At 42.5% G+C, this 15,274-nt stretch overlaps 2 protein-coding genes across 3 annotated transcripts in view; one reads left to right on the top strand and one right to left on the bottom strand.

Moving 5' to 3' along the window:
• Positions 1-2,746, bottom strand: part of ankrd11 (ankyrin repeat domain 11) — a 103,163-nt gene extending 100,417 nt beyond the window's left edge. For both annotated transcript variants that reach the window (XM_075454271.1, XM_075454348.1), the window contains exon 1: positions 2,321-2,746. The gene's annotated coding sequence lies outside the window, so the exon portion shown is untranslated. The remainder of the gene's footprint in view (positions 1-2,320) is intronic.
• Positions 2,747-4,927: 2,181 nt separating this feature from the next.
• spg7 (SPG7 matrix AAA peptidase subunit, paraplegin) lies at positions 4,928-15,239 on the top strand. The gene is made up of 17 exons (XM_075454530.1): positions 4,928-5,336; positions 5,757-5,859; positions 5,954-6,043; positions 6,182-6,423; positions 6,526-6,665; positions 6,918-7,020; positions 7,115-7,240; positions 7,449-7,611; positions 10,209-10,382; positions 10,466-10,590; positions 10,812-10,914; positions 11,157-11,267; positions 11,374-11,489; positions 12,559-12,715; positions 12,887-13,050; positions 13,202-13,279; positions 13,386-15,239. Exons 1-17 carry the CDS (start codon positions 5,115-5,117, stop codon positions 13,590-13,592), a joined length of 2,424 nt encoding a protein of 807 aa, XP_075310645.1. The 5' UTR covers positions 4,928-5,114; the 3' UTR covers positions 13,593-15,239.
• Positions 15,240-15,274: the final 35 nt, after the last annotated feature.

Below are 15,274 nucleotides of genomic sequence, written 5' to 3'. Positions count from 1 at the left end.
TCTTTCTCGGGCTCATGACCTCTCTAACCCCTGCAGAACTCCATTTCCTGTTGCCGACAGAAGGTATTGCCTCGATTCTCTGGTACCACTTATGGGAACAGGAGCAAAATCTCACCAGCACTAATGGGAACCGGATGGAATATGCAATCCAGGGGAGTTGAGTAGCATGGCATTTATCAGCTCCCGCAAAAAGATCTATTCAGACCAAACGCACGTACTGCTAGTAACATGGTGGCTTCACTAAGACTACTGCTACACGAAAACGTTTTTCACTGTAAACGATACTTTTTCTTATCGTTTTGGGGAGCCGGTGTTCCCACTACCCCAAAACGATAGTTTTTGAGAACGGGTTCCAGAGTGGGAAGATTTGAAAACGGTGTCGTTTCGTTTCCATTGTTACAGCGAAAAAACGGATTTGTTTACGTCTGCACAGCCACATGGCTAACGCCAGTGACGTATACACATACGTCTGTGACCAGAACAAAAAGCGGCTTCTATTCAAAATCCGGAAGAAGAAGACAACACAACAAGGACAGACAGCGATCATCATGGACCCCACAACATTGATAGCAGCACTGCTGCAGACACTGCTAACTACAGCGGCGTTGTTGAAGGAACAACGTGAGCTTCGCGCTGGTAGAAGTAGGGGCGTACACGCATTGCTTCTTCTATTGTTCTGGTGTAACCGGTGGGGGTGGCTTACAGCGCACCTAGAGGTGTTTCGTGTGTACTGCATCGTTTTCAGCAAGCGTCGCGTTGTCATGTGGACAGAGAAGCTCCCCTGTGTGGTCGAAATCGTTTTCGTACCCTTTTTCAAAAAAAACCTCGTTTCGTTTTCGTGTAGCCGTAGCCTAAAACTCAAAATATGTCGGTTATCTAATAAAACAAACGCGCCCGATGTAAGGCAACACAGCAGAGATCACAATCACGTGCATTTCTACAAAAACATAGTGTTGACTTTCACACCACACACACACACACACACATCACAAACTCCATGAACAGAGCATGTGATACCAGTTGCATTCGAGGCTTTAACTATAGCACAGACAAATAAGACCTACGCAAGCTCGAGGGAGACAGAGATATGCATCACTGCCTCTGCAGCGTAGTCAACACTAACACCTCTACAAGCCACAACACACTCAGTATCTTGGTGGAAAACACCACCAGCGGCACTGCAGTGTTTTTCCTCATCACCGATACTGCACCACAGTGGTAAGCTCACTTCGAACCCCATCATGTTGTGACCCTCTTTTTACGTGTTATTCAACAGAGAAGACACACACACTCCAATGAGCATACTCGACCATTTGTTCATCAATACACTCCGCTGTGAGGCTGCTAACTGTGTACAAACAGGAACAGATCATTCCAGATAGCATGGGAGCATTTCAAAGCATTCTTTAACTGGCTCTTCGAAGCCCACTGGTCTTCTTAATTGTTTTTTAGTTCTGACAATCCAATTTTCACCCACCTTAAAGACTGGCCAGTTGCACACCCATTTCACTTTGGTTCTGAAACAAGCGCGCAAATGGACAGGACTTAGTGCTTTGTAGTAGGAATTTATGACACTGCACACCCAACAGGAAAAGCAGGAAAACTAGCAGTTCGTTAGATCAACTGCCAAATTAGGTCAACATTTGGATATTGTTAAGTGCACTCCCCTGAGAAATCTAGTGTTAATCATAGTCTGGGAAATGGAATAGCCCCCTGTACTTAGGCGTGGAAATGTAATATAAACATAGTACAACCCCAAAATATTGCTCTAGACAAGGAGGGAGAATTCAGTGCATTTCTGCATTCAAAACAAGCCTCCCTAAGCACATGCACAACACCAACCATTATATCCACAACGCATGCAGCACCAAATGCTTGCTAAAACCGTGTGAATCCAATTGTAAAGCGTCAACATGCCAGTCTCATCGGGTACAACTAATCATTCACCAGAGCTGCGACAAACCTACAAAGCCAGCTTAAAAAACACTGCATTTTATCTCAGTGTATACCACAGAACTGGATCTCTTCTTTGATCAAATTATAAGCACTTTCCACAAACCCTGCTCAGAATAACCGCAGAAAAGATGGGTTTGAGAAGCAGGGCTGCGCGATTCTAATGGAAATGGCTAAATCACACCATTATATAACCATGAAGGCGCATACTCGCATTTTCACAAATGCAATGCTTACTAAAGATAAAGACACTGCAAGTTGACCTCTGTCGCAACACACAACGACCAGAGTTAACCACGGGAGCAGCAGGAGTCAGTTTGTTGTTGTTAACATGTTGGCCATGCAGGACCAGTAACATGAGACTTACCTCTATCTGAATTCCCACGATTTCAATTAGTTATCTGAATCGTAACTGTTTAGTCTATGCCGCAATGTTTTCGGCCGATGCTGGATGGTCCCATTTGTTGCCGTCGGTTCAACATAAAGTCCGGAGACATCCGCATGATACCGCGGCGACCATCGCAGCTAAAAACCAGCTCACCAGAATCGAGGCTAACGCTAGCTTGTCAAAACCGTGTAGACCAACAAACAGACGTCCAAAGAAAAAACACTAAAATATCCACGAGAGATCGTTTACAGCGTAGCTATTTCATCTTCACCACAACCTAAGAACCTTTAAGGGTCCATCTGTATAACGGTAGGCTTGCCTAGGTGAAAGTAAATCATCAAAAGACCATATTTTTGTTTCGCTTTAATCCTCTCCGCCAGCCCATTCGAGCGGTTTTCAAGCGGCCTTTGACTTCTGTGAGTAGACGCTTGGGACGGAAACGCATCCGGGATGCTACGACTGTTCTGATTGGTGCGGGCAGTGTGGGCGGATACCTCTCCAGTGCACGAGGAAACAGACGCCATTTTGGATCTACAAAAGATGCAAACTTCCTACCAGAGTGAACATGTTCAGAGCTCCAACGTGGCCGAATACACTTCACAGTTTCAAACGCAGAGACCACACTCCATTATATTGTTGGAGGACCAAGAAAAGGAAATGGAGTACAGGCATTGGGTGCATTTGTTTTCTACATATCTACAAACCTCAATATATATATATATATATATATATATATATATATATTTTTTTTTTTCTAATATTTTATGAATATTGATTTTGTGTACATTGCGGTGTAAAAAAAGAGAATTGGAGCAATTGGAAAGCTGTTTAATAAGGCATATATGTAAACAACATACTTTTTTAAAAGGGTCTGTTTATGTGTACTTAAAAGTACGAGTATCAATTAAGTGTAATTTGGTTCTTAATGGCTTGGAAGTTTGTGCTGAATGCATTGGGCGGGAAGGAAGATAAACGATTTATTTTTATTTCTAAATCATAGAGGAGACTGAGTTGGCAAATAAGCGGAGTATGCCGGTTTTATATTGTTAACGCACCCATGGTCAAAATTAACCGTGTGGGAATAGTACGTAGGCTCTTATTGGCTGAAGGAAAATATCCCAGCTCTTATTGGCTTGTCTCATATGCCAATCAAACTGACCCGTACACGTCGCATTTGACTACGGCATTGCTGCTGTGATTGTTTACAATGTCGAAATGACACCCGACAGTCTGCATTTTTTAATTTTTATTTATTAATATGATTAATAAAATAAATAAGAGCTAAATTAACCGACTGGTGCTGCTTGGAATGGAAAGGGAGTCACCATTAAATTACTTTTTATGTGGTGCGGATTTTGCTTGAGATAAAGGAAAAGACCATAGGCCTTGAGATCAATCTTAAAGAGTAATCTCATGAGGTAGTAGCAACACAACGTGTAAGTAATACCACTGAACCCGACTGGACCAAATGCATTGAGAGCGCCGTCCTGTCAGCTTAAGCAATGGCGCTCTCTGCTGGAGCAACAAAACACTAAAAGACGAGGAAGAAGAAAACATAAAGCACTAAAAGTGTCTTATTCTTTACTTAAACGTTGCAGAGATAAAATATCAACTTCATGTTGGTATAGAACAAAGCGGAATTATAGAACAAAGAAGAATTATTGGAGGCGACTCGCATAGTAAACCTGACCAAAATTGAAAATAATTGGGAAAATGGGATTGTTTTTGTTTATATGTTATTGTTTTATTAGTAATAATATATTTCGAATCTAAACGTTGAATTCAATTAGCTCCCTACCCAGGAGAATTACTGTATTTAATTTTTAATTTTTTTTTTAAATCTTCAAATTTTTGTGCATATTCTAATCTGTTTGGTAACAGTGTAATTAACTCGCTGTTTAATGTCAAGTTTATCTATGGGATAGTAATTCTATAGTGTTTTACGCGTTTCTAATATTCATAACACTAAACTTGAACAACGCCGTCTCATCAAGTCACAAATTACTTTACAGCACACTTTACTGCACACTTTACTGCACGTAGATATTCAGTGTCAGCTTCGAAAGAATTTAGCGGCAATGAACATATAGCATTTAGTTCTTGGTTTGAGCTTGCTTTAGCCCAGCAGGCCGAAATGGGATGTGAAACTGAAGTTTGTAGCGCTTAAACTCGATTGTAAAAAAAAAAAAAAAAAAAAAAAATCCTGCGCAAAAGCTTGCGCAATTGACAGGTCCTTGAAGATCAATAAGAAAAAGGTTGAAGTTCAACGTTTGAACTACGACATGGGTTGATGCTGGCTTTCATTGAGTCAAGCCACCAGATTAGCTGCAGTTTTTGTAATGCATGTGTTAGAGGCACGGATGATATCAGACAGTGAAAAGTAGGCTAAAGAACGGGTGAATTTAAATAGATACCTTTGCATTTGTATGATGTGTATAAAAATACTAAATGTTTTACTATTTGTGCTTTGTATGAGTGAGAAAATTGCGGTAATTTATAACAGGCATTACACCGTAGTTACAATACTGATATCCAACTGGCATGTATAGACCAGTAGGTGGCGGCAATGAGCGAACGAGCCACTCTTCTTCTGTAATAAAGAAAAGAAAGAAGAAGAATGACATCAGTTGAATAACACACCATGATGCTAGCTCCAAACGGAGTTTGGGGTAAATAAACGTCTCATAACGCTTAGTTGGAGTTTACGGGAGGAGCGATTGTGATGGCATTACAGCGTTTCAGTTAATGCTAAGTTTGACTTGTTATTGACACCATGTCAGCTTTGCTGTTGCAGCACGGTGCCGACATTTGTAGAAATTACAACAGATGTGTGTTGTGGGCGCTGTCAAAGCGGAGCTCTCACGTATTAGCGAGTAAACACATATCCAGCCACAGTGGCAAAAATGTGCTGTCCAGGAGTGCAGATGTTAGGAGGACCCTTCTTTCGAGATCAGAGCGGACTCTCACTGATCACCCACCGAAGAAACTCATCCAGGTAGGCCAGAGACTGACCTAACAGGGCAGTTGTGTAAACTGTTTTCCCAATAAAACTGCAAATCTTGGCTTTTTCTATCGTTTAGTAGATGAAACTGTCGGTGATTGGAGTTCTGGCGAATCCGTGTGTATAAAATCTTTAAGAATAAAAGGAAAATACCGTTACTATGGAGACGTGTTTGTTAAGTATGATTATGTCATATTATATTATACCAATATGACTCTCAGTGGGATGCTTTATCTTGGAATATGATTTAAATGATGATGAACGTGTTTTTCCAAGATTATGTTTTTAGGTTGAATTATACTCTAGCAGTGGCTCTTTGCGTCCTCCTCTCAGTTGTAATTGGACTGAGCTATCATTAAGATTCAGCGTGCCCACCTTACTTTTAACTTGCTCTGATCTTTTTTACCATTTCAGAGTCTTCTCCACAGACCTTTGGGTCCTGGCATGCTGGGACTTAGCAAAGAGTTAATCAGAAACAACCTGCTGAGGAACCCTGTTGGTCTGGCAAATCTTTTAGGTAAGCACTCGGCTTACGTTAGTATAATTATATCCCTGTACATTTGACTTATTGGTAGCTATTTACAGTGTGTGGAAAATCTCTCTCATTTCAGGGTCAGCAAACTTTTTCAGCACAGCCCAGTCTAAACAACAGAAAAATAAAAGTAATGGACCAAAGGGAAAAACTCCAGAAGAAGATGACGGTATGTGATAAACCACTTTAGCGACACATCGCTGTTAAAAAAAAAAAAAAAAACAACAAAAAAAAAAAACTGCACCACATCTGGCCGTTACCATGATTTCTTTCTCTGATCCCGTTTGCTCTATGGCTCGCCTTTCAGAGGAGAAGAAACGCCGCGAGCAGGACGATCAGTTATACCGGGAGCGCCTGCGGACTCTCTTCATCATTGCACTGATCATGAGCCTGCTGAACTCCATAAATACCAGCGGTGGTAACATCTCTTGGAATGACTTTGTCAACGAGATGTTGGCCAAGGGAGAGGTGTCACGCGTGCAGGTCGTTCCTGAGAGTGACATTGTTGAAATCTACCTTCATCCCGGAGCAGTTATCTTTGGAAGGCCTGTATGTAGTGTCATCCAAACACACGATTAGCGTCTGAACTTAAGGGGCGGTTGAGGTGTATACACTGCCTTCTCATTTAGTGTAATGTTTCTTGCTTTGCAGAGGCTGGCACTCATGTACAGGATGCAGGTTGCCAACATTGACAAATTTGAGGAGAAGCTGAGAGCAGCCGAGGAGGAGCTGTATATTGACACGAAGGACAGAATACCGGTGTCGTACAAGCGCACTGGATTCTTTGGAAAGTAAGAATACGATTTTTTTTCTGACAGCGGTCGTTAAAAGAAATCAATTCATGAGCACTAGCAGTTTGTTACATCATGACGTTACATCCAAGTGGAGTGTAAGGATGGGCCGTCCACAGAGAAGTTAATCAACCAATTTGTCATTGTGTTGCATTGTTCCTTTTTTAATTAAACACTCTTTCTAACTGTTAAAACAAACATTTTAAAAGCCCATTGCAATGTTTTTTCCTCCTTTCTTTTTCCTCTTTGCAGTGCAGTATATGCTCTGGGGATGGCTGCTATCGGTGTGGCTATTCTTTGGTATATCTTCCGACTCTCAGGCATGGGTGGCAGAGATGGCGGCTTCAGTGCTTTTGTGAGTAACGCGCAGAAAGCAGCTGCTGTGGGTGCTTATTGTGTTCCACTGATTCCACAGGCATGCTAATTGTATATTTCGCCAAACTCAACAGAATCAGCTGAAGATGGCCAAGTTCACCATTGTGGATGGTAAATCGGGTAAGGGCGTGAGTTTCAAAGATGTGGCTGGCATGCACGAAGCTAAGACGGAAGTAAAGGAATTTGTTGACTACCTCAAGGTAAGAAACCACATTCAAATGAGGGTTTCTTAAAGTCACCACAGAACATGTGATACCAATCAAGAAATCTAAGAATGGGGTGAATTCAACTGACGGTTTTGTTTTGTTTCGCTAAAAGTATCAAAGTATTAAGTGGTAGATACCAAAGTCCTATAAATTTCAAAAGTAAAAGTTTAATTTCGTGGACCATGCTGGTGTTTCTTGACAGAGTCCAGAACGATACCTCCAATTGGGTGCAAAAGTTCCCAAGGGTGCACTGCTGCTTGGCCCCCCAGGCTGTGGCAAGACCCTGCTTGCTAAGGCGGTAGCTACAGAGGCTCAGGTGCCATTTCTAGCAATGGCTGGTTCTGAGTTTGTGGAGGTTATTGGAGGTGAGTACAAACCGTACGTGTAAATAATATCACCCACCATGAGTCAAAATACAAAAAGACAATGGCCCTCATTTATCAAACTTGCGCAAGACGAAAAACGTGCGTAGGTCGTGTGTACGTTCTTTTCTGCGCAAAGGTTGGCATTTATCAAATCCATCGTGAGCGCAGGAAAGATGAAATCGCCACGACAGGTCTGAGGCCGGTGTACGCACTTTTCCATTTTGACTTGCGGTGACTGCAATACAGCAGCGTCACTAGTGCGTGCTCAGGAGTCGCAACAAATCCCTAGGTTAAAATGACAGACTTATCACATTAAAGAAGGCCCATGTTTTATTTGACTTCAACATAAATATAAACATAAACGCAAATTAAATAAATTAAACAAGTACAACTCCGTAATTGGAAGAGTGATGGCTCATTATTCAACCGTGCACCCTCACACCGAACAAGAGAGGCGCTTTAACACTGCGCATTCGCGCACGCGTGCCACTGTGGAGAGCTGTATAGGGCTCCTAAAGCTGGATCTATCTCTCGGCTGCGGGGGGAACCCTATACGCCCGAAAAGGTATGCAATATTATTATTTCATGCGGGGATCTCCATAACATTGCCCAAAAAAATGGAGTGCCATTTCCAGATGTACATCCAGAGGACCCCGTACCCAGAGATCCCTTCCACCAGCCTGCACAGCCAAGAGCGCTCAGGAGGAGAGAGGAACTTATTCAGCGATTCTGACTTTCGGTAAGCATTCTGTTATTCAAGGAAAAATAAAGGAGAACAACGATTTCTTTCAGCATTTATTCTGTGACTTCAGTGTTTCATTTATGTCTTTCAATGTACTGTCGATAGATTGCATGGTGTGTGTTAAAGCCATCATCCACTTCACGATCTCTGTTTGTCTTTCTAGGACCTCTGTGGTTAACACGGCTGGCCGATGTGACGCTGCAGACCGGGGGGGGCAGAGGCAGGCAGACGCTTCGGATGTTGACGGGCCGCGTATTCGTTGCGCGGGTCAGGTTGCCCGGATGCCACTTCGGATTCATCTGTGAATGAAAAATATTAGTTTGATTAGGAACCTCATTTGTGTTGAAAATTAAAGCAACTGTTTTATTTAAACGTCTTGGGTGTGCAGTCATTCTTACCATTCTCGAGCTCTAGCATGGGCGCATCAGTGTCAAGTTTCCCTGGCACGCCTGATGAGGACGTAGCTCCGATCACGCCAGCCACCCTCTCCTCCTAGGCACTCAAATCCAAACTTGGATCCCCCCCCCCCCCGTTTGTGACATGCTGCGTCGGAGAGCTGCGACCTTCTTTTTTGGCCAATTTCATATCGGACCACTTCTTCCTGATCTTACATGGAGAAAAAGTAAAACATCGCTCAATTTTAGATTTCATTTAATCTGGAGTTTATCACATTTTATTGACCATCACAGTAGGGGAAAATACATACCTCGTCCGGTCTGCGATTTACATCGCCAACGCTGTTGACAGCCGTCCCAGCTGTCAACGCTGTTGGCAGCGTTTCTCTGCCGCCTTTCGTCTATCCATGTCCCAAATTCTAGAGGTGCGGCCTCTCAGCCCCCTTTTGTAGAAGGCGTGGTTAGGATCATTACGATGGATTTCAGCCACCGGATTTATCAACAGCCGCTCGGTCTTACGATGGGATTGGTGTGGTACGCATGTTCTGTAAATCTCACTTGAGCCTCTGCGTACGACGAGTTCTCCGCTCATATCTACGATGCTTTCTACGACGGCTTGATAAATGAGGGCCAATGTCAGTACGATACCTGATGTGTTGTTGGTGTTGGTAATCCTGATATTGTGATATAGTTCAGGGTTATACTGTAATGTCAAAGTGTCCCGATGCTCAATGATCTGATGCTTTGTTTTGACAAATTCTGTTGGGAGAGATATCATTTCACTCTTTTAACAACTGCGGAGTACTTTGATTTGTTGGGATATTTTATTTAACCCTTTACGAGTTGATGCCAAATACACATTACCTTTCAAGCTTGTCTGCGTCACAATATTTTCAAAGAACATGAACAGCTATATATATATTGTTTAAAGATCAGTTTAAACATGAAATCAATAGGTGACAATAAATGGAATTGTTTTTAGTTTATTCAGTGGACAGTTTCAAGTTTGTTGAGCACTTTATCCTACAAGCCACAATTACCAATTACACACACACATTCATAAATCTTGCTCTTCCCCCTGACACAGTGTGACCTGTTCATGATAAATGCGGCCAAAGTTTAGAACTATATGGTGAATATATCCAAATGTAAGCCTTTTGCATGCTTCCAGAGGTTGACTAATCAGATGAGAGGCTGCTTTTGGGAACGAGGGCCTTAAAGAGACGGAGTGGTTCAGGTGGAGGATAACAGTAGGGGTGCAAAAATGGTCAAATAAGACCTATTGGAATGTTTTATTGCCTGTTACTTATGCAAAGCATCACCAGTGGAGTTCCAGAGTCAATAATAGAAAACAGATAAAGAAATGTGCACGATGTGTCCCTTTTAATTTCTGTTGACACCTTAGATACTGTATGCTCCGCCTCAGGTCTGATGCAGATCATGTTTGTGCTTATGTGTAGGTCTTGGTGCGGCAAGGGTCAGAAGCCTGTTCAAGGAGGCACGTGCTCGAGCACCTTGCATGGTCTACATTGATGAGATCGATGCTGTAGGAAAGAAGCGCTCCAACAACACGTCAGGCTTCTCCAACACTGAGGAGGAGCAGACTCTCAACCAGCTGCTGGTAGAGATGGATGGTGAGTAAAACACAAGGTTTTCAGGGCTGTTTTTTGACTTGTCAGACAAAGTGATGCATCTTTGTAATCCTCTTCTTTGGCAGGAATGGGAACAACAGACCATGTCATTGTCCTCGCCTCTACTAACAGAGCAGATATATTGGACAATGCTCTAATGAGACCGGGCCGGTTGGACCGGCACATTTTCATAGATCTGCCCACTTTGCAGGTAGTCTTCATTAACGCATGCATTTATTGTACTATAATTAATTCTTTCTGAATGGTCTCAAACCTATATTCAGAGTGATGTTCTTTCCAATGCATTACCAACCCTGAGCCAAGTTTTTTTTTTTTGGTTATTATTGTTCCTATGACTTTTCTGTTGTCGTAACTTTTGAAGGGCTTGGTCAGTTAAATCTAGTTTAATTGTTTTTCATTGATGTCCTTCAGGAGAGGAAGGAGATCTTTGAGCAGCATCTGAAGATCCTGAAGTTGACCCAACCTGCTAATTTCTATTCGCTGCGGCTGGCTGAGCTCACCCCAGGCTTTAGTGGTACGTGCAAATGTATTGATTTTTCCTTCTGTAAATCTGCCGCTGTAAGACCATGACACGATATTGTGGTGGCCCAAATTTTGCCAACCCCATGAAAATTGTATATTTTTCAGCATTAATATGACCTAAAACATCAGAGTTTCACATCGGTCCTATTAGTGCAGACATGTGGAACATACTTCCATACCTCCTAAAATGCCATTTCCACACAGTAAACACAGAGCCTCACTTTGTTTCCGCAGGTGCAGACATTGCTAACATTTGTAACGAAGCTGCTCTGCATGCTGCCAGAGAGGGTTTCAAGTCCATCGATACTTTTAACTTTGAGTATGCAGTGGAGAGAGTCATAGCAGGTACAGTGATGCACACGCTGTTTTGTGGGAAACCAAAACATTTCACCTGTCTGATGTGCCATTCTGGCAAAATCTGACACATCCGCCTGCATGCGTTTGTCTTCAGGGAGTGTGAAGAAGAATAAGATCCTGTCTAAAGAAGAGCAGAGGGTGGTTGCCTTCCATGAGTCTGGACATGCATTAGTGGGATGGCTACTTGAGCACACAGAGGCAGTGATGAAGGTAACACACTCACTCACAGCAGTTCGGAATGTGTATCTACTTTGAGATATAATTGTATGCCCCAATTAGATTTAATTAGGAAATATTATCTGTAAATTTCTGTTGAAACCAAGTCAGACATCTTATCATTTCATCAAGTCAGTTTAATGTATACAGGCTATCCAAAGAAGACAATATATCAGTCTTAAACATAATCACGGATCAGAACTCTAGACGTAGCATTTGGCATCAGCTGGAGGATTTTTCCTCCAGTTGTTGGGGCATCCTGTTATTAAAGCTGCAGTCGGCAGGTTTTCAAAATTGCGAGTCTAAAGTCGGAAATTTCGAACAGATACAACTTTCAGGTCCCTCCCCCAACCTCTAACAAGCTCCGAATCGCCCCCCAAACCCCTCCCCCTCTGTGGACGAGGTTGTGCACGTGAGTTCACACCAGTGTGAGCGCACACAAGCTGGGGCAGACTCCCGCTCAGCAGCGTGTGCACAAGCTGTGATTGACAGGTAGGATTCCTCCACCCTAACTTGATTGGTTAAAAACAGCCGGGAGCGCTCGGTTTTTGCAAGCGTACAGGCTTCAGAGGGAGCTACAGATTTCGTTATTTTTCCTAAACAGCCTATTTAATATTCTACTTCCAGAATCCCATGACAGTTCAAGCTAATATGACTAAAAAAAAGTTGCCGACCGCAGCTTTAAGGAATACTAACCAAGCAATAGCGACAAACGGATGACCTAGTTTTCAGCAACCTGAAAAGACTGACTCTGATAATGTTACACAGGAGAAAGAAGTGGCGGGAAAAGAACAAATCCTGGTCAAAATAACTCCAAGGATAGTCACAGTGGTACTGGAGGCTAAAGGAATGCTGAAATAGTGAAACAATGTGTCAATAGGCCACTAGTTTCCTTACATTTCTTAGAAAATAGAAAGTATTAAGATTGAATCATTTATCAGGATAAATGGAGTTATGCTGTTGACATTTGAGGATAATCCAAACAGAAATCGACTTTGCTTTTGAAAACAACCTTATGATAATAAATATTTCAAAGTTAAATAAACATAAAAATGTTTTTCAGGTGTCCATTGCCCCAAGGACAAATGCTGCTTTGGGGTTTGCTCAGATTTTACCCCGTGACCAGTACCTGTTCACAAAGGAGCAGCTGTTTGAGCGCATGTGTATGGCTCTGGGGGGAAGAGTTTCTGAGGCGATCACCTTTAACAAGGTTACCACAGGTACCCTCTGTCTGTCATGTTTTCACTGTAATTACAGCCTGCTGACTTGCTTATAACCATAGATCTTCTCTTGCTGATTGCTTTCAGATCATTTTCACACACCGAGCTGAACATCAAGGTGTGAGTTAATATAAAAACACAGGTTGAGGCCTCTTCCTTCTGTCTTTCTAGGAGCTCAAGATGACTTGCGCAAGGTGACACGTGTGGCCTACTCTATGGTGAAGCAGTATGGCATGTGTGACAGTGTGGGCCAGGTCTCATTCCCAGATACTGAGGGGCAGGGTGCCGTTGGACGGCGTCCTTTCAGCCAAGGCCTGCAGCAACAGATGGATCATGTGGGTTCTAAAATTGGATAAGTTCTCTGCTCTCAGAATAGCTCACTGTGAATGTAGTTCTAATGAGCTTTGGTCGTAACCCAAGTATTCTTTGTTTTTACTTTTGCTGCTGTTTCCGTACACAATTGACTGCATTTGTCTGCTCTTTCAGGAGGCTAAGATGCTGATTGCCCGTGCGTACAGACACACAGAGAAACTGCTGCTGGACAACAGAGACAAGCTAACAGTGGTCAGTTGTTTCCTTCTTTTAGCGTAAATTTTGATTGTGAGTTTTTGCTTATTGAAGAGAGTCCTCGTGCATTATGTTTCATAAGTAGTTGGGTCTGTCTTTCCAGTTGGCCAACTCTCTGTTAGAGCGTGAGGTGGTGAACTATGATGACATTGAGGCCTTGCTGGGTCCACCGCCCCATGGCCCGAAGAAGATGATCCTCCCACAGAGCTGGGTTGAGGCTGAAAGGGACAAGCAAGACACAGGAGAAGACGAACCTTCGCCACCTTCCCGCAAACAAGGAGAGGAGGGCATGAATCCTCAGATGGCCTGATTTTATGACGTCTCTAAACTCTTGTTCAACTGCTGCGTTTCGCTGGCTCATTAGGAACTGGTGGAACATTAGAAAACCCGGGACTCAGTCCTCGCTTTGAAGCTTTGTGACAGTGAAATCATACTTTCTAAAACTCTGCAATCCATGCAGACCTTTGTGCAATGTTACTATGCACCAATTCCACTCAGCTGACGCATTTGTCTCGCCTGTATGATGATCTGTACCTTAGACGATGAGTACTGTGGGAGGAAAGCTATTCTTTTCCTCACATTCTCGATGCCAAGGCATATTGTTATGCTGTGGGAGCACTAAAAGCAAATCTATTTAATCAAAATGTCTCTAACATGCATAAAATGCAGAAGGCTCTCCTATCAGCATTTACTGTATATGCAGTCAACACTTGTGTGACGTGTGTGTTCATCGTTTTCATACAAATGTACTGTAGCATATACAGGCTTCAAGCATTACTTTGGGGAGCTGATATTCGTCAACATCTGGAAGTGACGGCAAAGGAACTGCGAGTCCATTTATAACTTAAATCACTCTAAACTGGCGTTTGTCTTCATGACCCACATGTGCACCAACCCGTTAAAGTCTGCATTCCGTGCAACAAGCTGCACATGAAACTAGAACAGTTCTGCAGATTGCTGTGGATGCTTGAACAGAAGGAAGACTTCAGCTGCTCTTCATCACTGTGGAGACCACATTTTACATCATCAACTACTCTTTTAGGGATAAGATGTAAAAATGTGCATCATTTTTGTTGAGCGAGCAGCAGATCAGATGTTACTCCACATTTAAATGCTGCGGTGACAGTGGAGTTACTTTTTTTTTGTCTTTACTTTGTAATCAAACAGTTGGTTTGCAAGTTGAAAAAATCCTATTTTATAGTAAAGCGTTGGAAAGTTTGTTTGAATAATTTAATATTTCTTAAGTTTTGCAAGTACATTAAATGTGTCGGAAGATTTGTTTGCTGTTGAAGTGAAATTTCGGGACAGCTGAAACATGTAGGGCACATCTCTACTGGCCACTAAAAGAACCAAACCCATCCAAATGAACTTGGGCACCTCAGTTTAAGAAATAGATGATCCTAATCCCTAAAAGAAAAAGGAGACCCCTTGTCCCTGTGAAATGGAGGAGTAGGGCCAAGGGGAGGAATTGGTACTGGGCGAAAGATATGTTATGTAACAGAACTTTTGCGTGCCTTGTTTTAAGGTCTATTCTGGTCCTGCTGCGTGAACTCCCTCTTTTTGGCATCCGTCTGTGGACGCTGCCAGGCTGTCGCTCCTTTCAGGCCAATGGAAAAGCGTCTTGCATCATTCAGGTTATGTTCTGTCCATGTGATTCAGTTCACTGACAAATAAAAAGCTCTCAGTTTGCAAACAAAACATCTAGATTTACGTTTTAATCAGACATTTATTCTCCTATAAAAAATGCATTGTTTAAGTCCACAGTCTGTAGCTTTTTTGTTCATAATCCTTATTTATTTTACTCACAGCAAACCAGCTGTGTTTGATTGCATAATAAAGATGCACGTCGTTGGTTGCGATGGTGTTTTCTTTCAGAATAGTCTTGTGAGGGACTGTGGATTGGTCTGAAAGGATGGCTTTGTCAAATATTTGAATAAAGTTTTATTTTGAAACTGTATCCCCTTTATTTGAGCCTATTTTTCACAGATATGC

The sequence above is a fragment of the Odontesthes bonariensis genome, chromosome 1 (assembly GCF_027942865.1).
Source record: "Odontesthes bonariensis isolate fOdoBon6 chromosome 1, fOdoBon6.hap1, whole genome shotgun sequence".
Lineage (NCBI taxonomy): Eukaryota > Metazoa > Chordata > Actinopteri > Atheriniformes > Atherinopsidae > Odontesthes > Odontesthes bonariensis.
This window is presented reverse-complemented; position numbering and strand designations above follow the sequence as displayed.

Coding starts and splice junctions, on each gene's coding strand:
- spg7 (XM_075454530.1), top strand. CDS start 5,115: ATGTCAGCTTTGCTGTTGCAGCACGGTGCCGACATTTGTAGAAATTAC. Junction 6,424..6,525: donor CAGTTATCTTTGGAAGGCCT/GTATGTAGTGTC, acceptor CTTGCTTTGCAG/AGGCTGGCACTCATGTACAG. Junction 13,051..13,201: donor TGCAGCAACAGATGGATCAT/GTGGGTTCTAAA, acceptor CTGCTCTTTCAG/GAGGCTAAGATGCTGATTGC.